The sequence below is a fragment of the Rousettus aegyptiacus genome, unplaced genomic scaffold, assembly GCF_014176215.1.
Source record: "Rousettus aegyptiacus isolate mRouAeg1 unplaced genomic scaffold, mRouAeg1.p scaffold_m13_p_2, whole genome shotgun sequence".
In the NCBI taxonomy this organism is placed as follows: domain Eukaryota; kingdom Metazoa; phylum Chordata; class Mammalia; order Chiroptera; family Pteropodidae; genus Rousettus; species Rousettus aegyptiacus.
The window spans coordinates 52,033,394-52,058,992 of NW_023416295.1; the positions used below are offsets into that span (position 1 = coordinate 52,033,394).

Below are 25,599 nucleotides of genomic sequence, written 5' to 3' on the forward strand. Positions count from 1 at the left end.
AGTTTTATAAAATAAAAGGCAATATTTTAGATATGTAGCTGATAGTACCTGTCAGTATACCGTTGCCTTCTTATGGATTTCTCCATTCTTTTCAATAAGTCTAATGAAGTTTTTTTGGCCCCTCAATTTTTAAGATACCTGTTTTTTAGACTCAAAATATATTTATAAAAATAATTTTATGCATATTATATAATATATATTAGCCAGTTAACCATGTCTTTTTTACTGGAGAGAAATTTCTAATATCTTATGGCTCCAATAGATTGTAGTTAATATAGCAATTGTGTTCTTCCAAAAGTATAATTTTCTTGAGGAAAAGATATCTTTGTACTCTTGTTTACCATAAGAGTATGTTGTTTGTAGTTTATGTTTAATTGTTGGTTGAATGAATGAATGAACCATGCTGATGGAATGAATCGCTACTAATCCCATCTATCATCTCTGTTTATAGGTATATTACCATTTAATGAAAGCTTCTTGCCAGCAAATCTATGATAAAAAATATAAGTAAAAGAAGAAACTATAACTGTTGTTTGTCAAGTGACAAGCTTTTAATGTCAGAATGGCTCACCTAAAGCGACTAGTAAAATTACATCTTAAAAGACATTACCATAAAAAGCTCTGGAAGCTTGGTACAGTAATTTTTTTCTTTATAATATTTTTGATTTTAATGCAACGAGAAGTAAGTGTTCAATATTCCAAAGAGGAATCAAGGATGGAAAGGAACATGAAAAACAAAAACAAGATGTTTGATTTAATGCTAGAAGCTGTAAACAATATTAAAGATGCAATGCCAAAAATGCAAATAGGAGCACCTGTCAGGCAAAACGTTGATGCTGGGGAGAGACCCTGTTTGCAAGGATATTACACAGCAGCAGAATTGAAACCCGTTCTTGACCGCCCACCTCAGGATTCTAATGCACCTGGTGCTTCTGGTAAAGCATTCAAAACAACCAATTTAAGTACTGAAGAGCAGAAGGAAAAAGAACGTGGGGAAGCAAAACACTGTTTTAATGCTTTTGCAAGTGACAGGATTTCTTTACACCGAGATCTTGGACCAGACACTCGACCTCCTGAGTATGTTGAAGGATATTCATTGTCTACTGTTTCTCACCAGGGTTTGCAGGGGAGGGCCATTAGCTAAGGAAGATGCTTGTTCTTTAGCACTCTGAGGTGAAAAAAAAATCAGCAAATACCATTTAATGTGTTTTAATTATTATTATTGTTTTTGCTTATGATTATTGGGGCTAGATATCCATATCTATCTGGATGAGGCATTGCAGATGTGAAAAGTTATTATCTTAGAAATTAGAAAACTGAATGCTAGATTCGACCCCTGTAGAACCACAAGGGAATTCTTTATTCTAAAATACTTTAATTTTCTCATCTATTAGGTGGAAATACGGGGCAGGTTTTTGGGGAATGTGAGAGGTGGAGGAGTCGTTTTCATTCCTCTGTGTATTACTGTAGAATAGAAATGTTAAAAAATGTGCCAAGATTTTAGATCTGTTAATAACAGTATTTTGTAAATTACGTCACAGACTTTGTGGTTACTCTCTCTATGCTATAATTATATTTCAGAATGCCCTGTGTTTTGTAACCTTTCTTTTAAGGGACACTACTGTTATAATTAATAATTCAACTATGATGCTTTTTCTAGAGGTTTGTTGAATATGTTTTCATATTATACAGTTGTCTCTCTTTAGCTTTTGATAGGCCAACATTGCTTTTTATTGTCACTTTATTTACATGTTTATTTCTAGTATACAGTATTTCAATTATTATTTCCCCCTCGATTCTACTGTGCTGTCTGTTTGTCCTTAGTTAACCATTTTGTTATCATTGAGGTAGTGTCCAAATGCTCAATTTGAACTGGAATAGCTAAAATGAATTTTTAGCACTTTCAAACCATCTGTAGATTTGTTGAAAATGTAAGATAGACAAACTGTAAACAGTGTCTACGTAGTTTGCCTTTTGGTTGTAATAAAATTATATTTGGACAAGTGAACCTGAAGAAAAGGAATTTTGCAGACTTAGGTCTATTGTTTCATTCATGTTTTTCTAGGTTTATAATCTGATCATAATAAATACTTGCTCCAACAGTGAGTGAGACCCTCGATGTTGAAGTTGTGTAGATTAGATTTCTGTTGCTCTATTCTAACCTGTGTGATTCAAAGTTAAGTTTCTCATCAATTTTTAAATGAATATGTGAAGACACAATATCTATAAAATATTCTGGCTCTTATAACAGGGCACAATTCTTTTTTTTATGTTAGAACATTAAAATGCCATATTGCACGTTACTGATTTGGGAAGAGGTCTTGACTGAAAAGCAATCCACATCACAAATCAAGAAACATGACTTTTATTCTTTGACATGACAATGTCAACTAAAGATAAGCTTTTTTTCCCCCTCAATATAGCATTGATAAACTACAATAATATTCAATAATGTTAACCAGTAAGTGAAAAACAACTGAGCACATAAAGAACCTTTTTTTTTTTTTTGGATAGGCATGGATACCTATCTGAAGAATTGGTGAAAATATAATACTTACTTACTTTAAATTTGACCTCTATTAGAAGGAACATATTTTCTGAAGAATTGCTAATCTTTTCCATGCCCATTAGAAATATAGATTCAGTTTCTCCCAAAGCCAAATGATCATGTGACTGATTAAGCAGAGTTCTATATGCCAAATTTTTCAAATGGTTTAATTGGGAATATGCAGTCACTTTGGCAAGTTATTTTAATTGCACTACTTTAAATGACATGTGGAACAGTTTTTAAAGCATAAGTTTAGCCTGCTAATTGTTTAAAAATAAATGGGGTTTACAAAAATCATAGTGTGAAATTTTATTACCATTTGCATTAATGACATAACATGACATTTTTGCCTAATATTCATAATTATCAGTTAAGTAAATAAATCTTAGCTTAAACCGACGGAAAGAGTTCCAAGGTTAAAATCACATTTTATCAGTGAATTTTTGTGAAGTTTTATACTTAAAAATTTCAAAACCTTTTTGTAATTCTTGGTTAATATTATATTAGTCTCATGTAGAATAAATTTGTTTATAATCTTGAAACTCCCTGCCCACATGCTTATAAGACAACAAATCAAAAGGTTTCCTTTTTCTTAAAAAAGAAAATCCTATAATATGGAGTCTTTCATAAATTTTACTTATAGTTTATGTTGGTTTATAAACCTTCATGTCTTAAAAATTCAAGCTTATATTTAGTCATTTGTTTCTGTAATTATAATCAAGAGCACAAATGAATTTTAGTTTGTATTTTTACAGTATTTTTAATTGGTTATTTATCCAAAATTCAATTTAAAATAAATCATTGGCTTTCATCTACCAGTTAGGATGAATATGATTATTTGCTTCTTACTGTGAATGTATATTACAATTTGAAATCACGAAAATACTAGAGAGCAAAATCACTTTCATTCAGAACCTTCCCCTCGTTTTCCTACTCAGTTGTGCTAATACCCTCTCCATATTTTATTCCCAATCTAATTTCTGTTTTATAATAACAGATATTCCACCCTAAAGACCTCCTCTCAGCAAAGAATCTAAAACACATTTGTACTGAGGTCTGGCTTTAAAGGGATTAATGAGAGTTTGTAGTTTTTGGGGTGGCAGTCTCAGCTCTTGATCACGTACCACACCAGAGGCTCTGGTTTTGCCATTGACCCTGGCTGAGCAACTGAAGGGTTCTAGACTTCTATCTCCATGAGTGAAGATTTACTTCTTTATCTTTGGGTTAGAACAGCACTGTTTGATTGTTCATACACTGTATTTATAGTGCCTTTTGACTCTATGGGAGAAATTTGTTGTCTGTTGTCCAAAATTGTACGACTATTTATATTTTTTAAGTAAACTTAAAGATACAGTTATTTTATTTATTTATCTTTACCATAGACCACACATGTTTTATGTTTCAGGTTCACTGTTTGGTTTTGCAATGTTTTGAAGCCCTCTCTCATATGTTATTAGATTTGATCCCCACCCCCACTCAGTAAGCTATGGGAAGGTCATCAACTCCAGCCTCAAGGGCTAGAGGCTATACAGGTCCACCCATACCTCAGCATTTCATATGAAGATTATTTTCATTGAGGAAGAAATTGTTACAAAAATGAATCAAGGTCACTTGATTCATTTAACTAGTGTTCATAGCTAATGGGTAGTACCAGTAATCAGTCAAAAACTACTTATAGTCTCCTTGTGCCTATCAATATTTCATGCAGCAACAGAAACACAAGACTTTTAACAAGGAATTAGGACTTTTATTTTAAATTTCAAAGTACAGTGTTTTTAAAAAGAAATATTTAAAATGCTAAGTCTCATCTAATTAAACAATAGGTTGGATTATTGGAGCAAAATCTTTAACATAGCATGGCATATGGCATGTCGTAGGAATGTATGTTTTGTTGAATGATGAACATCATAAGAAAATAGGTTTTATTGTTAAGCCATTTTTTTCCCTTCTGGTTTGAATACAGATTAAGTAAATTGATTAAATAAACTTGGAAACTATTATATACTTAGGAAAATATCTAATGTAATATTATATAACAATGAATATTCATTTACTAAAACTGCAGTTTTTAAAATTGCACATGATAAGAAAAATGATGTCTGCAAGGAAGGAGAAAAACTCGGTTTTTATTTGAGAAATTACAAGTATTTGCCATTTTTTACAGGTTGTCTCACTTGTAGGTTAATTTCCTTATTTCATGTGTTATTTGTATTTCAAGTTATATTATTGAGAAAGTTTACAATAGCATGTTTTAATCCTTGTTTGACATGTAATCCATATCAGTGAACATGATCTCTGGGTGAGTGGTCTCCTTTTAAAAAAAAATTTGTTTTGACCTACTTAACAGTTACATAGCATTAAGATCATCTTACATAGTAAAAAACTATTCAGTATCATGTCTATAGTGATGAAAGTTAAATAATAATTTTAGTAATAACATATCTGTAAAATAAAATAATACAATTTATAATTCTTATTCTACTTCTCTGACTTTTTCTAGATGTATTGAACAAAAATTTAAGCGCTGTCCTCCCCTGCCTACCACCAGTGTCATAATAGTTTTTCATAATGAAGCGTGGTCCACGCTGCTTAGAACTGTCCACAGTGTGCTTTATTCTTCACCTGCCATACTGCTGAAGGAAATCATTTTGGTGGATGATGCTAGTGTAGATGGTAAGAAAGCACATACAAATTAGATTGTTTCCCAAGTAAACCCGTATCGCGTTGTCCAAAGTCTATTTGGTTATATTGTACTCTCTGTATGCCATCTCAGAGCTTGACTATAATAGCTTGGATGGTACATATAGTGTATGAAAGCAGAATCCAATGGTGCCCATATTCAAATATTTTACTGTTCAGAAATGTATGAAACAACATTTTCATAATGTAGTCCTCAGTGTAAGATTTTCATCGTAAGACACAGTGATTAATAGCACAGACTTGAGCTTTGAGTCAGGCTGCCTTGGTTTGAATCCCAGCGCTGGTCCTAAACAGCTATGTAACTTGGGTAAGTTATTTAACTCCCCTATGCTTCAGTTTCTTTACCTGTAAAATAAGGAAAATGCTATATTACATCAAATTTATTGTACGATGTGTCATTAGTTTATATACCACTAGAATATAAAACCCTCACAGCCAATTAAACTAAGATGCCATTGATTATGAGATGTATCCAATTATGCAGCTTAGAATTGAGGCAATACATAAATAGTATATATAATGCCTAGAATTGTTTTGAAGCTGATTTAATTTAAATAATACATAATTAATATAAAGGAGTAGTTAAAAATCACTAGTCACCACATTCTTTTATTTTGGCTCTTATAAATTTTCCAATATTGTTTGCAAAGTTAGTCAAATTCTTTAATGCATTGCCACTTAAAATTACAAGTCAATAGTTACTAAATTACACATTTTAAATCAGAATCACAAAGCTAACCTGACAATCTAATTTGCTAAATTTTCAAACATTACAAACATTTTAGATACCAAAGAGATGTAGATTATTTTGATGATTACTATTTGTTCCCGAATAAGCCCAAATTTGAAGCCAGATTCCTTAAGGTCAAATTTCAGCTCCAGTATTAATGAGCTGTTTACATATCTGTAAAATTGGGTTAATACTCTTTCATCAAATCTAAAGAAAAACTTATTGTAAAATAAACCATTACTTTATGTACCAGGAGAAGAGAAATTAAGTGACATATTATCAATTATGAGTGACATGTTATCAATTATAAGATGTATCCAGACTTCAGAAAGAATAATAAGTGAGTAAAGCATAAAATTATTAACCTGGTTTATTTAATTATTTCTCCAAACAATTCTAAACATTCCTGTGGTTTCAAAATAAAATATCCTGAGTGAATTGAGGTTATGTTCTCAAGTTAAATTAACATCTCGCTGGAATAATGTTGCTTATCACCAGAGATTTTTGACCTGAATGTGAAACATACTCACCAAATAGGGAAATTTTAAAATTCAAATCCCCTACATAAAGTTACATACTGCATACAGATCTCTAATCCTCTTACTCAGGCCACTCAGTTGTAATCAACGAATTTATTTGCTGCTTGACCTGTTCTGAATTTCTTTCTATTTGAACTGCAGTCCATGGAGTTTTAAGTGACATCTGATTAAAGTCTGCTTACCTCTCATATGTTTTACCTTTAAAAAACCTTAGAAATCTTTTTCTCTTTGGTGTCTTGAACTTTATCCTCAGATGATTTTTATTTTGTTTGATTTTTAAAATAATGAGGCAATAAGGGTACAGTAAGACTGCTTCTAGTAAGCCTTCAGTTGAAGGAGCTTCTATTATATAATTTCATAAAAGAAATTAATAGAATTAAAAGAACTCAGAATGAGGAGTATATCCATTCATAAATCCCCCTGTTTCTATTATTTTAATCTTTTTAATCACTGTCTAAATAGATATAGAATGTTTATCTAATTATATCCATGTCAGAAATCCAGTTTTGAAATCTGACATTTTCACATAATATTATTATTACCCCATTTCTTTTACCTTCAAAACTTTGTTTTTAATGATAATAATGGACTAGATGCACTTTACTTAACCATTAACTTTTATTCTTATACTATTACTATACATTACTGTAATGAATATCCTTGAGCTTATGTTATTTTCTTTTTAATTATAAATTTGGATAAGTTAGAAGTCGGACTCCTTGGTCCGAGGATCTGAATATTTTTATAATTCTTTATAGCAATTAACTAGATTTGTACCAGCTTTCTTGGTGAGTGCTATCTTTGCATACTAGTGTAATGTGTCTTATTGAATCAGTTAAAGAGCTGTCTGTCTAATGGATACTCACAGCGGAAAATGTGTCCCAGGTTGCTGTGAGGAGCTTGCGAAGTGGAAACCATAGTCCCTGATTTCAACTGGCTTAGGGAAAAGCAGCATAAATATGTGAATATTCAAGCAACAAAGAGATAGTAAAGTACCAACAATAGCAACAAAACAAAACAAAACAAAACAAACAAAAAAACATTTTCAGAGCATAGGTCTTGTGCTAGGTACTGTCTTAAATGCTTTAGTTGTGCAGTAATCTCCCTTTTTATCCTCTCAACAGTCCCCCTATGAGAGTAAACCCTATCATATCCTTCTTACAGAGAAAGGAACTGAGTTACAAAAAGGTGAAATAACTTGCCCGAAGATAATGGTGCTATAAATTGAACCCAAGAGGTCTGATTTCACAGCTTTGTGCTCTTAACCTCACAAAAATTGGGGTGTGGATAGAGACTAAATTTAGGAGGCAGATAAGAATTTATAGTAAGTTCGAAAGGTATGGGTAAATTAAAAAAAAAAATTTCTAAACTCAAACAATGAGATAATTTATTGAAGAAATCTGTCATGACTCCATTTTTTAAAAAAAATTTCCATTAAGACCTTTGAAATGTTTTCGTTTTATAAGCTTCTATTCTACAAGTCTATGATTAAAGCTGAAATATCCATAATTATATTTTCAAGACAAATTACAATCCTGCTTGTCTTCCAGAGAATTAATTCTGAGGTACTTAGAAGATGTTAAAAATGTTAACCTATTGTTCTGAGACAACAGTGTTTAGATTTATTTTTCCAAAAGAGTTGGTACTGTACTCTCATTTCCTTTATGAATGTTTAAGTTTCAAATAAACAATTATCTGCACCACTGAAAAATTGAAGAAAAACATATATAATCACAGATTAAGCCATCTGCATTTGCTTCTGAAATCTGGCAGAAACAAACATCTATCCTAGGATATTTATGTTCTCAATATTACCAAATATTTTTAAGGCTATGCCATAGGCCCAAGACGCCTACTGGAAGAACTGTATTATATACTTAATGAGAAATAAAAATTTAACAATGAAAAAGGTAGGCTTAAGAAATTGTTTAAGAATATGAACACTTGACTGATTTGATTAATGTGTTTTCTTTTACTTACTGTCTTAACTCGTTTATAATGCCTATCACCCAAATTGTAATATTGAATACCTTAAATTATACTTTTAATAAAAATTGGCCTATTTTCAGCTTCGTTCCTCATTTACATGCTTCTTTCTTTTTTCATATTTTTACTGGGAAAAAATTATGTCTCAGGACACTCCAAAGCTTTCGAAGATTTTCTACTGAGTCTTTATAGAAATAGTCCCAAACTACTGCAGCCCTGGACTTTCATATTCACTTTTTTTCTTAACATTTCGATCTAAAATTATTTTGAGCACTGCCTGAGTAATAGAGAATCCTTTTGATACTTAGCATTTTTTTTTTAATTTACAAATTAAATACCAGTTTTACAGTGTCATATATTTTTTGGCCAAATTTAGTTTTTTTACTCCCTTAGTTAATTTTCTCAGACCTCTAAATGAATCTTTAACTCCTGGGGTTCGTTCCATTTGAAGTCTCTCATTCTCCCCCAAGTTTGTTATATTTATTAATATGGCATGTACAAGATAAGTATGTGCTATATGTTATATGTTATAATAGTTCGAAAGTTAAGATTTGCATGTATAGCTTTTTTTTCAATAAAGAGTTAAAGATATAATTTTTCTCTTACTGGAAGACTGTGTATAAAACTGTTAAGATTATGAATGTGGAGGTATAATTACCCTGTAGTTTCATCATTAGCTTTCATATTTCATATATGAAAATGAACTTAAGAATTAATCCTGATTTCTTTTTCTTACAGAGTATTTACATGATAAACTAGAGGAATATATAAAACAATTTTCTATAGTAAAAATAGTCAGACAAAGAGAGAGAAAAGGTCTGATCACTGCGCGGTTGCTAGGAGCAACAGTAGCAACAGCTGAAACGCTCACATTTTTAGATGCTCACTGTAAGTATATATGTATAGACATAATTGTAACATTTTTCCTTCTCTCCTCTAATTTAAAAGGTAGGAAAGCCTTTTTTTAAAAAAATGTCTAATTGCATTTTCTTTAACATTTTAAAACTGGTGATTATAGCCCAAGCAGCTCTATATAGGAACTTCCTTTCACGTATATGGATTTCTTAACTATCTTTAAGATTAAGACTCAACTTTTATGTCTTCCAGTGACCAGCTTCCCCAGTGAGTTATCCCTGCCTGGAATTTTTTTTTAGATGCTCATTCTATCAATAAAAACCAATTTTTTTCTTAAATTTTTCACCTTAAACGAGTGAAAGTTTTATTTGCTTAAATGTTTGTCCCCCTACTGACACTTTTAAGTTGTGTTTAGTTTTTTGTTTTGTTTTGTTTTTTTCAAGATTCACACACACCTTCTTGTACCAAGTTAGGGGTCCGCCTCCCAACTTCTGATATTTCTCCCATGAACATTGTCAGTTTTTGCTTGCTTTTGATGCTGCTGAATTTTTCATTTGTTTTTTAATATTGTTTTTCAGTGTCAATGGTTTTCAATAAAGTATTTGGAAGGTATTTTTAGAGTCAGTGTTTAATGTATACATTAGGTATTACCAAAATGTCACTTAATCCCTTTAACTCTAAGTATAGTGAGTTTTACTTTATGTATGAGTGTTTAGTATTGAATTGGCCAACTCTTGGTTATGTGTGACCCAGCAAATGGTTTCCACCATATGCTAATTGTCACAGAGGGCTTTTGGATTTGTCCAAGACTATTAGAGCTAACAAATCCAGTATTCTCTTAATACTAGCCACTTGAAAAATGAAGAGAGATCTACAGGCAATCCAAGAGAAGTGATTTTAAAAGGAAATGGTCCATTCTCCAGTATTCATTACAATAATGTGAGACTGGCATTCTTCCCCTTAAGGCGAATGTATTTGATCTTCCTCCTGGGCCTGATTGCCAAACTCTGCTTGATGGGGAACTCTGAGTAGGAGTGCACATGTCAGCATCTCCTGAACACTTTATGTTATGTGACACAGGTTGGCCTGTGACCAAAGCCCAGATCTTTTATGGCATTTCTTTGTCCCACTTTCCGTTAGGGCTGGGGCAGGTTTGAATGGTCCTTCTGCTAAAATGGGAATATCCTGACTCTTTGACTTATTTTCTCACAAGATCCAGTCAGAGAAATGAAGATTTTGATTGCTACTCTTATTCAAGTAGACGAGTTTAAGTAAATCAGAACACTTTTGGGACTAGGTGGCATGTGTCAACAAAAAGTTATCTTTGATTCATGGCCCATTATAAAGAGAAATACATCATCTGAAACTTAAGTACACTAGCATCATTTTTCTTCTCTAAAGGAAGAGAAAATTTCCTAACTATGCTGAATCTTGCTTTACTTTTTAAATCCTGCTTTTATCTCATCACAGGAAACCTTTAAGAAATCTCCCTTATATAAATATTCAAAATACAGATGACCTTGTTATTCTCATTTCTCTGTAAACCCGCTTCCAAAAAAACAAAAGGAAAAAACGCTTAGTGTTTTCACTAAATTAATTAAAATTGTCTTCCTTCTAGGTGAGTGTTTCTATGGTTGGTTAGAACCTTTGTTGGCCAGAATAGCAGAGAACTACACTGCCGTTGTGAGTCCAGATATTGCATCCATAGATATGAATACGTTTGAATTCAACAAACCTTCTCCTTATGGAAATAACCACAACCGTGGAAATTTTGACTGGAGCCTTTCATTTGGCTGGGAATCACTTCCTGATCATGAGAGGCAAAGAAGGAAAGATGAAACCTACCCAATTAAGTAAGACGATTACGCTCAAAGTCTTATATATAATTCAATTATTTGAATATGTATTCAGGCTTTGCTTTTTAAAGTAATTGCATCCAAGATATTTTATACAGAACGCAAACATTCTCTATATAGGGAATAGAGAAGTAATTTATCTATGCGCTTACCCGTGATGTTACTAAGAAGTAGAATCGGGTGAGTTCTTATGTCTTCTTCACAATCATTACTTAAGAATCTTTAAGTTTGGTTAGAAGACAATAATTTTACTCTGTTGGGAACTTGATTTTGAAGATATAGCATTTTTAGTTTTTATTAATCTTATACAGATTAATAAAAGCTTCAAAATTGTGGTATCTTTAATATGTTTGTGAATTTGATAATTGCTCTTTAAAGATGTTATTTTTTCTTATTTGGTTTTAATAACAAAGTTTGAAAATGGATTATTTTTCAGGACACCCACTTTCGCAGGAGGCCTTTTTTCCATATCAAAGGAATATTTTGAATATATTGGAACTTACGATGACGAAATGGAAATCTGGGGAGGTGAAAATATAGAAATGTCTTTCAGAGTAAGTTCATAAATACAATGTATATATTAAACAATGAAATGTATATTTTATTCTAATTGGCTAACACAAATGACCATGGATATGTGCAGTCTTTAATTTTTGTGCTTTCTAAAATTGAACTGCTAGAAATTTTAAAATAAGGATATATTTTTTAATGTAACTTATTTATTCGATACTGCCAATTTAATAAGAGGAATCAGTTAAGCGCCTATGTCCAGGCAACAGCACCAATTAATGCACTTGTAGCTACTGAATTCTAGCCAAGATAAATATAATTAAATCTAGTGCTTCAGGAAGTAAGTTGATTATCCAGGGAGTCAGAATGGAAAAACATTTATGTGTAATTTGAAAGGACATTGAACTTAACTCTCTGGATTAAGTGAGTTTTTTTCCCCCCTATACATATTAAAAGTTAATATGAGAAACAAAACAAAGGTTTCGGATGGTCTCCATATGTACTTATTTGATTTCATGAATTCATTTTCTGCAGTGACTTTGTCATTCATTTTTCATTCCTTTGGCTGAAATGTAATGGAAAAATAACTGAACTAGAAGTTGGAAGATTTAAGTTTTGGCTCTGGCTCCATCACGTAATGGCAGTGACGATTTTAGCCAAGTTCGAGCTGCTTAAGGGCAGGGGTCTTGTTTTATTCATTTCAGTATTCCCAACCCTAACACATGTTAGATCTCAAGCATAGTTTGTTGAATTGAACATATCACTGAGTTTTCTCATTTGTTTAAAAAAAGCAAAAAGAAAAAAAAAAGAGAATATGATCACTTGCCCTAATATTAGCACATACTATTAAACATTTTTGCTTAGTGATTATTTATGACAGAACCAATTGTCAAGATATTTAAGTGAGTAGGTATTGATTTAATGATTTGTATTTTATTTAGAGTTAATGCAAGAAAGTATTTTTTGACTCTCTAAATAGGTGTGAGCTTTTTATAATGACCAACTACTTTACCAGTTTAATAGGTTTTACATTGGTATTAATGACTATTTGGAATTGTTTTCTTGACTAAACAATTGAATATGCAAGGAGTAAATAAAATGTGGGTGCACTCACTCCAAGAGTATTAGTAGAGACTCTGTTGTTCAAGTGATGTAGTCATATAAGTTGTATAAGAAAGTAGAAGTCAAATGCAGAAGAGCCTTTGGTCTTCTGCATTAGAGAGCTTGCATAATTTTTTTGCAAAAAATTTTGGGATTCATATTTATGAAAGATCTGAAATCACTAGTATGTTAAAGTTCTGAAAACATGCTTTTGTTGACTTCGATGTTTATACCATTTAATGAAATTATTCTTCATATGTAAGAACTTAAGTTGAGCTAGCAGAGGACAAAGACTGTGAAATTGTGATAAATCTCTTTTCTATATTTTGCTTTTATTAATATCTTAAAGGAGAACTTAAGAGAAACACTTTGATTTTCCTAAAATTCTGTAAATTTAAACAAATATCATTAATTATCAGGTATGGCAATGTGGTGGGCAGTTGGAGATTATGCCTTGCTCTGTTGTTGGACATGTTTTTCGCAGCAAAAGCCCTCATAGCTTTCCAAAAGGCACTCAGGTGATTGCTCGCAACCAAGTTCGCCTTGCAGAAGTATGGATGGATGATTACAAGGAAATATTTTATAGAAGAAACACAGATGCAGCAAAAATTGTTAAACAAGTAAGTTAGAGCTAAGTAATTAAATTACAGTAAAAATCCACTTCAAGTTCACATGTTCTTTTACTTATTTGAGTCAACTCAAGTACAAAGCATTTTAAAAGCTATTTTTGAAGGTGGGTTTTTTTTAACTCTTAAAATATATAACTTATTGAAGCCAGTTTTTTTTTTTTTTTAAGAAAAATTGAGAAAACTACTTTTAAAAAATTTAGGCATTCTACTTAATGTTATTCTTTTTAATATGGAAGACATTTAGTTTTTGTAACTACCTTGGTTCAGTATTTTTCTCAAAGAAAATAAGATTAAGTGGAACTGTTTTTAACTGGTCTTAGGTAATGTGATTAGCACCTAAATCGAGGTACAAAGTGGCTTTTTGAACTGGAGATCGAGAAACTGTCAGAGTGTAGTAGGAAAATGAAACACGAATATCAAGCTTTCCCTTCCTCCCTTTCTCCCTCCCTCCCTTTTTTTCTTTCCTTCTTCCTCTCTCCCTCCCTCTTTCTCTCTCTTTCCAGTTCTGGGTACATTACTCACTAGAGGAGCTACTTTGGCAAAGCCCCTTTGAAATTAAGGTGGTGGAGAGGTTGGTTAGACATGTAATGCGTGCTCAATCAAGTCTCTTCTCTTCTTCTTTCCTGTCTTGAGAGAGAAGAAATACTTGCTTATCTCCCAGATAAGCTGTGAAATAAAGAAATAAGTGCTAACAAGTGTATAGTTTTATTGTCGTTATTGATCTGTAATAGATACAAGCTCTGCAAAATGGTAATGCCTAATACATGAGAACTGAGTTACAATAGTTTTAATATTGGACATGGTAAATGAACTAGACAGTTGAAGAACATGCTTCAGTAAATGGCACCCAACTCTTTATACGAAACAGTGCTAGTTCGTGGGGAGGAGCAGGAACATAGGGTTTAAAGGGCATTGACATGTGTTGACTATAGTGAAGGTCTCGTTACCTCTTTTCACCTTTTCTTTGGTCTTGAGTGTCTTCATGTGACATGTCAGTAGGATACAAAGTCAGAGCACTGTGGGGTTCTATTGTTATCTTTTTACTCAAGGTCACTGAGACAAATTGGGTGGATTGTATATTGCACAAGGGTACTTGGCTATGCAGGTAGGTGGGCACTAAATACAGCTTCTGCTCTCTTGTTACCCACAAAGGAGTGAGTCAGCCAGCAAGCCCCTATTGTTACCACAGGGCAACTAGATCTGTATTGCAAAATGTATAGGCTAGCCCAAAGCCTTTAGAGTTGCATACATTTTGCTTGAACCCGGGTTCAAGACTGATGTTGGCAGAGAAAATGTTTTTCATAATTGAACTGATAAGCTTGAGTATTTACCTCTTCATATATTTAGGTACTAAATATAACATAATTTTTTGGAAAGTTTTACCTATAAACTAAATACCTTTTCAGGTTAATAACGCTTTTTAAAAAATTATTTGCTTAATTTCTTAAAGGAAAATAAAATGCAATTTATTAAAAACTTGCCTTTTTTTAACAATACATTGTAATCATTAAGTTATTATTAAGGAATATAGTTAGGAGTATACAACACCCATAAACCTAGAAAAAATTATTCCCAACTGTGTTACTTTTTTGTGGTCTTCACTCGAAAAGAGCTATAGATTACGTTATGTGTTGGCATTGTTTCTCTATACCTGCTTTTTCACACTTTGCTTTACAGATAATTTTTAGATATAAAATTGGGGTCAATTTTGAATGTTCCCACTACATTTCTTTGTTCATAGCAAAGAAATGCTAGAGATCTTTGTCCCATGGAGGAGGTTTGTGGCACAAAAAAAGAATAAGATAGCACTGTGTCAACACCACAGTGGCACTTCATTTTCTTTGAAGCCAGAAATGAGCAAGCAGGCACCCTTGTTGCCGGAATGACTGGTGAATGCAGTTAAATTCCATCTCGCATTATCCCAGAACTTTTTTTTAAAGACCTAAAGTACTTTATCAGTGCTGTTTTGGTTAAATTTTCCCTTCACTTTTCATTTTTCTCCAGAAATCATTTGGTGATCTCTCAAAAAGATTTGAAATAAAGCACCGCCTTCAATGTAAAAATTTTACATGGTATCTGAACAATATTTATCCAGAAGTATATGTGCCAGACCTTAATCCTGTTATATCTGGATATGTGAGTATTTTCCTGTTCCTTTTTACTTGGTATACTCCTTGCCACCAGCATTTATGTGGTTCAGGGAAAATTGCTGAAATACTTTCTGGTTTATTACTTTTGAGATTTTACATCATTATTTACACTACTTCTCAAAATTGACTGAAGAAATATATAAACCACGGAGATTTTTTTAAATGTTTATAACTTGAATTTTTTCCTTTAGATTAAAAGTTTTGGTCAGCCCTTATGTCTGGATGTTGGAGAAAATAACCAAGGAGGCAAGCCATTAATTTTGTATACCTGTCATGGACTTGGGGGAAACCAGGTGAGCACTGCATTAAAAATCCTCCCTCTTATTAGCACTTACAAACACAAGTTAAGTTGTTGTATATTTGTCAGAAGTCCTAAAACTGGTGTGTGAATGCTTTTAGATTAAGTTTGGCAGTTTATACGGAAGTTGCAGAGTACTTTATTTTAATTTTCATTGTGACTGTGAAAACAATTTAAAGTTACTTACCCATTCAGTAGAAAGGTGAATAAGAAAATAATAGAATAATCCCTTCTGAAATGAAAAATGGGATCTTTTATGTGGATTTTGATGTCTTGTTACTATTGACATGGTGATTTTGCAAAGTTATGCATAAAGGCTACATTTAACTGGACTCAATAGCAAATTACACCACGTTAATACTGAAAGAGCAGCCTTATTTTTGTGGGCCACAATAAATATTCTAAAAAAAAAAAAAGGTATGTTCTTGATTCTTATTGATCAATGACATTTCTGCTTATTACCACTCTTTGACTGTTTTACCCATTTAGACTCAAATCTCAAATGTCACTATTTAACCTAATATGGGTAGAGAACATATTAAAATATTATTTCTAGTTTTCAATTTCCTTTATTTGCCTTTTATAAGTTAACTCCTGGGATATTTAGACTCTTTCTCTCATTTATTATTCAACAAATTCACTGAGTGACCCTTGCATCTCAGATACTCTCTTGGTTTCAAGCAATTTATATTCTTAACTCCTTCAGGAAATCCATATTTCAGAACCAGCAGTTGTAGTCAGGATAGTAATGTCTGGGATAAAGCATTCAGAGTGCTCTGAGGGTATAGAGGAGGGCATCTGAATTAGACTGGGTGCCCATACATCTATCTGGGAAAGATGACATTTGAAAACATTTCTTTTTTTGAAAAGGTACAAAGGTACATTTTGAGCAATGGAACTATTAGTGAGGTGGCTAGTGACAATGAGAATAGAATGAGAAGAGTATGAAGAAATGTGTGCTAATGAGAAGAGCTGGTATGTCTTTTTTCCTGAGAATTGTAGATATTTTGCTATAGAGTTCAAGATGTGTACAGAGCATTTTCACACTATTAAATACTCATGATGTCCTATGTTAAGCAGGAAAAACTTTGATGTTGTAGTTTTAAGAAGAAAGGTCAGTTTATGTCCTTGTCCTTCCTCTTCTATGTTTTTCCTACTCATTAGCCTCAGTTTAATGTAATTTCAATTCTCACTCATCCAAACCAATCAATCCACTTAAGGCAGATGACTCAGAATTCATCACTGGATGGTTAAGGTAATTCTGAAATGGGATGGAGATACCCACACACACATTACACACACACATGCATATATGTGTGTGTGTGTGTGTGTAATACATATATAGATATTTTTTAAATCTCCTTTCCTCTATGTATTAAAAGAAAAAATGATTATATAAATAATTACATTCTTTTAGAACTAACACTGCATATGCTAGTAAAAATTAAGATTTTGAGCAATGAGAACTATTTCTTCATTTGTAAAAATCTTGTCATTAAATGTAAATACTTACAAATTTCTCTTAGATTCTCTCTAACATTACATTTATTTTATCATGAAAGTTGAAGATATATTTCATACAGTTGTATATGTTTTTCTCTTGTCATTGCCATAAATATTTTTTTTTATAATTGTCTCATAATTTTTAAATGATAAATAGAGTATAGTTGTCTTTCAGAAATTTGGGAATGGAGAAATAAATCATATATCCTTTCAATGAATATTTGTTTAGAGCCTGTAATGTGTCTTGCACTGTTACAGTAGTGTAAAAGATAAAGTCCCAGATCTGGTGGAGCTTGTGTTCTAGAAGGAATGGACAAAAATGAATATGTAATTTTGGGTATAAAGACAAATAAATCAGGATAGAGGGATGCCGTGTGTGAGGGGTGGTTATTTTCAAGGTTCAGGAAGACCTCTTTGAGCAGGTGCCCTACAGTAGAGGCCTGAGAAGTTGGGAGAGGAGCCATGTCCCAGGAGGAGAGCATCCTGGCAAAGAGAGTGCAAAGCCAGAGGCCTAGTGGCAGGTACACAGAACAAGCAGAAAGCCAGTGTGACTGGAGCAGAGTGGCTCAGGAAGGGAAGAGCGGGGAACAAGGTCAGAGACGTCAGAGACGTTAATAAGGGGTCTGCTCATATAGGCTTTGCAGGCCTCGTTAAGGTACTCGAATTTAATTCCAAATGTGACAGAAGCCCTCAGAGGGCTTTAAGCAAGAGAATAATATTTTCTGGTTTATATTTTAAGAAGAGAATTCTGGCTTCTATCACCCTAACATAGCCATTGATTTTATTTTGGTTTATTTCCTTTACATTTTATTTTCAATCGAACATTGCATTTAAATTACTTTGCAAATTTTAGTTCCTTCAGTGCTAACCATTTATGAGATATTATCTAACTGGATCATTTCCTTATGCTCCTTTCTATTGTTTTGACCAGAAAATAATATTTTTAGAACATAAAACTCCATTGTAGCAGTATTTGTATATGCCTAGTAAAAATAAATATTTTGATCATATGATTAAATGGACTAATAAACTGGTACAATGCAGTCTAAGACATTACGGCTTTTTAACACAATTCTTTGTTTCTTCTACTTTCTCTTCCAGGGTGTTTGTCTTGGTTCTAAGTTTCTCCAATGTTCTCAGCTAACTAATTATGTGCTCTTTTTTTATATTGCCTAAGTATCTTCAACTATTTCCCATTTTTTTTATAACATTCCTTTTAATGATTTTTTAAAAATAATATGAGTAAAGTAAAATACTGGGCAACCTTTCTTACTATCTTTGAGATCCTAGGTTTATTTTTCTTAAAGATAGCCAGAGTGCAGTTTTCATGATCTAAACCCATTTTCTTTCAGTGCCTCCATCTAAGGAGCTATGAGTTATAAAAATGACTGACATTATATTTGTGGAAGGAGGTAAATTAAGCATGAGACTAAGACCAAGGGAACTCAAGATTAATTCAGCTAATGTTTGTAGAGTGGCTACTGTAATACATATAAAGGGTTTAGAATAGTTTCTGCCCTTGCACATAATAAGGACTTAATAAATATTAGTGCTAAGACTAATTATTTAGTTATTGAAAATCAATTATGCTCACTTACTTTATCTTTGGTATGTCAACATTATAAGATGTTTGATTTGTAATGAACGTTATTACTAGATACACCACCTGACTTCCGTCTACGGTGAAGCCAGCTAGCTACACACACAATCCCAATAGAGTGCAATAAAAGTTATCTGTGAGGAACCATAGGAACCCTGAAAAGGGTGTAATTTTGTACAGTAGGACAAATTCAGGGAAAACTGAAAAGCGAAGGTAATATTTGAAGTGGACTTTGATGGATGAAAAAGAGTTAGCTAAGCAGAGAAGGATCCAGAAAGATATCCCAGGCAAAGCACAGTAAAGAGCTGTGGATATGCATGTTCTGCTTTGGTAGAATTGGTGAATGGAGCATACTATATCATTGGGACAATAGCTGGTATAAGATTGATAATGGAAGATTTCATGAACCTTATCTTAGCAACAGTAGTGACTCAAGCAGGGGAGGTACAGGATCAGATAAATGTTCTAAAAGACCAACATTAAATTGAAGCAGAGTGAGTTTCCCTTTACTCAAGCAGCAGTGTGAATTGAAATATCAAAACAGAAATTGGAGATAGCTGAAGATGTTGCAGTATAGAGTCTGAGTGCCTGAACAAGAGAAGTGAGGGTATGGAAGAAAGGATGGATAAGATGGTAACAGGAAAATTCATTAGGACTAAGGGACTAATTAATTGGGTGTATAGGGAGAGAGAAGCATCAATAATAATAATAATAATAATAGCTAAAATGTATCAAATGCCCACCATGTACTAGTTATTGTTCAAAGTGTTCTACATGTGTTAACACATTTATCTTCATAACCTAACAGAGTAGGAGCTATTAAATGACCTGTTTTACAGCTAAGGAAACTGAGGCATGGAAATTAATCCTTTTAAATGTTCCTACTTTAAATGAGAATGCCATTACTTGAGATGAAAAGAGAAGGAACATTTGTGGAGAGGAGGAGGCAGGCAATATGTTAGCTAGAGCTTTCCAGGCTCTTTTTAATGAAGAACCTGTCCTCACCTCCATCCTACCTGATAACTTCCAATATCTGATATGGCGAGGAAGACAGTACCTTCTTAAGTAACTACCAGGTGATAGGATGAAGAAAGGTTATAGCATCTCCTGTCATAAAAGCTCAGCTTATGTTTCTGATGCCTATTATGTTTCTGATGTATTATTTTGTTGAAGTAGACGTGACTTCATTATTCAGTAAGTTGCTGATTTTTTTTTATTGGACCATTATGTGGCAGCTGAGCATATAGAGTGCTTTTATCTGTAACAGCATTCTTTCTTTCGTAGTATTTTGAATACTCTGCTCAACATGAAATTCGGCATAACATCCAGAAGGAATTATGTCTTCATGCTGCTCAAGGTCTTGTTCAGCTGAAGGCATGTGCCTACAAAGGTCATAAGACAGTTGCTGCTGGAGAACAGATTTGGGAGATCCAAAAGGTACCTTAGTGCAATTAATTCACCCCTTTTTGTAATTACTATTTTGAATAACTCTAATCACTTATCTGGGAAAATGCATGAAATGTATTTTATTAATGTTATTCATCAGAATTTCTCAGGCTTTGTTAATTTTGTTGTTATGCTTGTCTACCTGTGTGGCAAAAGAGAATATATATCTATGAGTTAAATATTCTTAGGAACAAAATAATTGTAAAGTAGCTTAGTTAAAGCATGGCTTATACAGATCAATGCTTATGTAAATTATTAGTAATAGTTGCCCATAAATTTGTCTTTTAAAAAAGTTTCTTATAATGCTTCTTGTAATAGGCATACTTTTTTTCATGGCAGAGAAAAATAAAATAATATATATATATATTCTTTTACCTAACATGCTTAATTCTTTCCTTCCCCATTTGAGTACATTTTTGTGTATCTAGAACTAAGAGAATATATGAAAGGTATTTTTTGTTTTTAAATATATGTTTTATGGCTTAGCTGGATCCTAATAATTCTTGCCTGAAAATTGTTTTGTGCAATATAAGAACACTTGTAAGACCGATTTTTATGACTTACGATTTTTTAAAGAGTTTGTCATTTATGGATATATTAATGGAATATTTCTTGTCTGAAAACTTGATTGAGACCTTCCTTCGTGTATCTCTCTTCATTTACATAATACCTCCTGTAGTGGCATAAATGGTGGCATTTACACCATAGAAACCGACAAGATCGTATCAAACATAATTGATTCTAGAAAGATTACAAGTTAAGAATGATGTGCCTTTGGTGTGCAGGTCTCCCTTTAGTTTCTATGAGACCATTAAGTAGTTTTTAAATTTTTTTTATTAATCAGTTAACTATGATTCTTGAAACTTAATATCTCTTGTATTTCCTTTTATTCTAGGATCAACTTCTATATAATCCATTATTTAAAATGTGCCTTTCAGCAAATGGAGAGCATCCAAGCTTAGTGTCGTGCAATCCATCAGATCTACTCCAAAAATGGATTTTTAGCCAAAATGATTAAGTGTTCCTTAAAATTAAGGAGTTGAAAAAGGAGATATTTTTTTCTCATAAAACTGTGACTAGGCATACACTGTAGTTTTCAAAAATTATGCAAAAGCAGCTAATTTTAACTTATTCCAAGTGCATTTTTCTTATTTATATCTTACAATGTCTGTGTAGCACTGCTACAGAAATCCCTTGTTTCTATTTCAAAGCACAATAGCTAATAATACCAAAGACTATTTTGAAATGTCCAGATGTAGGGGAAAAGATGTTTACAGTATGATGAAAATAATTTTCCAAGTAAAGTGCTGTTTATGTGTTCTGTACACTTGAGGATATGCATAACTACATTCATACACTCACAACTGAAAATATTTCTTCTAGTTTTTTTGGGGGGGTGGGAGAAAGATTTGATACTGTATTTTTTTAACTACATAGAAACGGATCAATGAGGGTCAAACCATGGCCTTTGTGTACAACCCAGGAGATTTTTATAGATCTAGGATTTATTATATGAAAATGCAGGTAAATTCTTTGCCTTTTGTTTCTTACTTGTCAAAAGTTTTCTTAAACGTGAAATTAAATTAATAAACAGAAGACTATTTTTAACACTTCAATTTCTTGGCAAATTTTAAAATATTTTTTAGTCTACAGCCAACTTGATTTGAAGCACTTAAGCCTTCTTTGAAAGACTTTCCTTAAGTAACTATACTGTGTTTTTCCAAAGCAATTAAAAAATAACTTTATAAATTGCTATCTGTTGGAAAGGTCTCTTTTTCTATTCTGTCAGTCTTTTTTCCTTAACCAAAATTCACTAATCTTGAATGTTTGTAAAACTGAATTTTAAATACAGAATACTTGACTCATTTAAAGCAAAATTTTATTTGTTGCTGATTCAATTTGTTACTATTCAATCAATAGATTATCTTTGTAATAATTTTTTTTCACCAAAAGTCCTTATTTCTCTTTATGTGGAAAACACAATAAAACAAATTCTTATCACTATTGTAATCTTTTGATTTAAGTACTTTTCTCTTTTGTATAAAATATTTAATTGATAATAGGTGGGGGAAGCATGGATTTTGTATGCTGAATTTCTAAGCACTGATTGTAGAGCCATCAGATATTTCTTAAGGAAAACAAACATTTGATACTCATAGTGTAATAAATAATCATGGAGAAGATTCTGTGTTAGATATTCAGAAAACTTTATACTAAATTTTGATAACTTTTCTTGAACATCTGATAGAGTATTTTTTTAATGTGCTTATAAAAATATAATGCTTTTTTTTTCTTTTTGGTCATTTTATATATAGCTCTTTTGTATTTTTATTTAGGAAATAAAGTATGATTGGCTTTGTATTTTAAACCTGGCAGAGCCTCAGTTGCACAAAGAAAATATTTTTAAATTATTGGTGCCATCTTTTCATTATTTGTAACTTTAAAATTGAATTAAAAAGACCCTCCATTCTTTATTACAATACCAACTTTTATCTCAATTCAAGTACCATTTATTGTGTGTCTTGCCATGTGACAGAAGTTAAGGTAGGCAGAGTAAGACTTCCATTGCCTTTGAACTTAGATCTTAAGGGCAAAAAAAAAAAAAAAAAAAAAAAAAAGACAATATTGAAATAGCATAATGAGTGACATTCTGATGTTATGTTTTGTGATGCAGGTGAGAGCCCACTATTCATTTTTGATATTTCTTTAATGAGTAAATATATTTCTTTATTACTGTAGCTAATACTAATATTTATTGTGAAATATACAGTATCCACTTACATGTACAATTTGTTTCTCAGTTCTTGTTCTAGAGTGAATATTCCAGGAGCAATTATTGCTCTTAGATTTTGTTATATTTCACAATACAAAACAAAACAAATTTCCAAAGATATTTTATAAATGAACTTAAGTAAAGCATATTTACAAAGTAAGTAAATTTGAGTGCTCTCTTGTATTAGTCATATATTGTCATGTCAAGAGCCAACCAAAATCTGTTTAATTAGGTTGACTTTATTATGGCTGTGTCAAGTGCATTCAAAATGAGCTTTTCTTGCCTGATCTGAGTGTCTCAGACCGTTGTTCAAGTGTCACATAACTCATTTCATTAGAGATTTGTCCTCTGGTATGCATCTTTTAAAAGGCTGAGCTTTGAAACAATCCTAACAGGAAGTTATTTATGAAGACTGGTTGACATTCACTTGAGATATTTGATTGCATTCAAGTGAGCAATTGTGAAACTCTTGCTTAATTCGAAGCCACCATGGAATGCTGCAGAAGATCTGACATGTTGCCTTCCTTCCAGAGGACCAAGTCCCAAGAACTCTAGATTGACAAGCTACACAACCAGACCTGCTTGGGTCAACTTGATGGGCGGACTCACTGAAAACCAGGATATGATCACACAATTAACCATAGGAGAAAATAAGCAATACACTAAAATTGCCCATCACTATCACGAACGATGTTGAACTTTTAAATTGCTTTATTACCAAAGAATTGGCCTTACTGTTGCTAGACAATTTAATTAAATACTATGTAAACCATAAAAATATAAGAACAAAAAGTAGGGAGCTGCTATTTCTGAGAAAACAAGATTGAATGTTTTGAGAAAAGTAGAAAAAAGTCAAATAATTTTTTAAATGTCACTAAGTTATATATAAATGAGAATTATAAAAGCGAATACAAAAATCTAAGAAGATTCTGTGCTCAAAGTGCTTCTCACTATGCTTTAAAGAAAACGACACAAAGTAGTTTCTTCAGAGAATGTATTTTTAGTGTGGTTTGTTTAGGAAAGATGTAATTCTGAAAAACCAATTCATACGCAAAAGGCATTGGCCTTGCAACAGAATATCTGTGAAGGAATTAATATACATACAAATGTAGGAATATGTGTATATGTGTATGTGTTTGTGTATTTTAAGTTAAAATATTTGCTACACATCTTCTCTTTTTATTTCTTTCTATTTTAAATACCTTTTTAAAATTACGATTCAACCAGCAGCCCAATTGCATTGGAGAAGGGTTTTCTCCACTACACCTATATAGCCTATATTGCCTATTGCTCTCTAATCTTCAACAACTCTAGTCCTCAGCAATATTTAAGAAATAACTTTTTGTTTTTTTGATGGTAGTAGGCATAGGGACTAATGATACACAAAATGGTCCCTATCTTCAACAAGTTTAAAGTCTAGTAATGTAGTCATCAATGAAGTATTATAAAACGCTGTTTTGTAGAGAAACAGTCCATGATGAAATCCACACCTTTGGCCTCTGTTGAGTCCATTGCCAGGAGCTAGAGGAGGAAACAGAGGTGCCCCATATTTTAGAGGTAAATAACCATGGTCAGACTTCTCAAACTTTATTGTGCACACCCAGGGATCTTACTACAATGAAGATTCTGATTTATTAAGTCTGAGATGGAATCTATGATTCTGTATTTGTAATAAGTTCTTAGATGATGCCAATGCCGCTGTTCCTGGAACCACACTTTAAGTAGAAAGACTGCCCATTGAGCCAATGCCTAAGGTTCTTCGAAACTATCATAACAATTTCCATCATCCTTGACATCCCTGATTACTTCAGATACCACCACAAGTAAATACTCTCTATTGTCCTTATTGCCAGTATGGGTCCCTGGAAACTCCTACATTTTTTGTATAGCCCTAACTTGATCAATTTCTATACCCCACCCCTAATCACCTTCTACACTGCCAGCTCCGACTCCTTGTTCTTTGATCAGAAAACTCCCTTGTATCAGAAACTTGGTCTCCGAAAGTTCTATTTATCATCTTGCTGTAAATGAAACTGGACGTATAAGGACAGCCCTTCCTATTCCAGTGAGAGCTATTGTTTTTGTTTGCTTTCGAGTATTCCTCAGTACTGCAAGGTGAGGATTTGGAGTATGTGTGTTTATCAAAAATTTTCCATTAAGCCCATGCCATTTGGAGGTATTATCCTCCACCCCTTCTTGCTTCTATCAGCTATGAATCTATAGATCATTTCTCTCGATTAATTCCCTTCATTGATTAGTTCTTCTTTGATTTTCTTCTTATTCCTCCTCTATCATCTTTGTGTGTGACTTCAATATCCATAAAGATGATGCCAGCATCCTGGGCTCTCATTACTTGACAATATTTCTTTCCCTCA

At 32.5% G+C, this 25,599-nt stretch overlaps 1 protein-coding gene across 3 annotated transcripts in view; it reads left to right on the top strand.

Moving 5' to 3' along the window:
• Nucleotides 1-24,151, top strand: part of GALNT3 (polypeptide N-acetylgalactosaminyltransferase 3) — a 42,671-nt gene extending 18,520 nt beyond the window's left edge. For all 3 annotated transcript variants that reach the window (XM_016156382.2, XM_016156391.2, XM_016156400.2), the window contains exons 2-11: nt 452-1,077; nt 5,049-5,221; nt 9,242-9,391; nt 10,977-11,211; nt 11,651-11,768; nt 13,245-13,445; nt 15,459-15,590; nt 15,796-15,897; nt 20,290-20,442; nt 21,347-24,151. In XM_016156382.2, the coding sequence (XP_016011868.1) occupies nt 563-1,077; nt 5,049-5,221; nt 9,242-9,391; nt 10,977-11,211; nt 11,651-11,768; nt 13,245-13,445; nt 15,459-15,590; nt 15,796-15,897; nt 20,290-20,442; nt 21,347-21,469 (1,902 nt within the window). In that variant the 5' untranslated portion in view covers nt 452-562 and the 3' untranslated portion in view covers nt 21,470-24,151. The remainder of the gene's footprint in view (nt 1-451; nt 1,078-5,048; nt 5,222-9,241; nt 9,392-10,976; nt 11,212-11,650; nt 11,769-13,244; nt 13,446-15,458; nt 15,591-15,795; nt 15,898-20,289; nt 20,443-21,346) is intronic.
• The last annotated feature ends 1,448 nt before the right edge of the window (nt 24,152-25,599 follow it).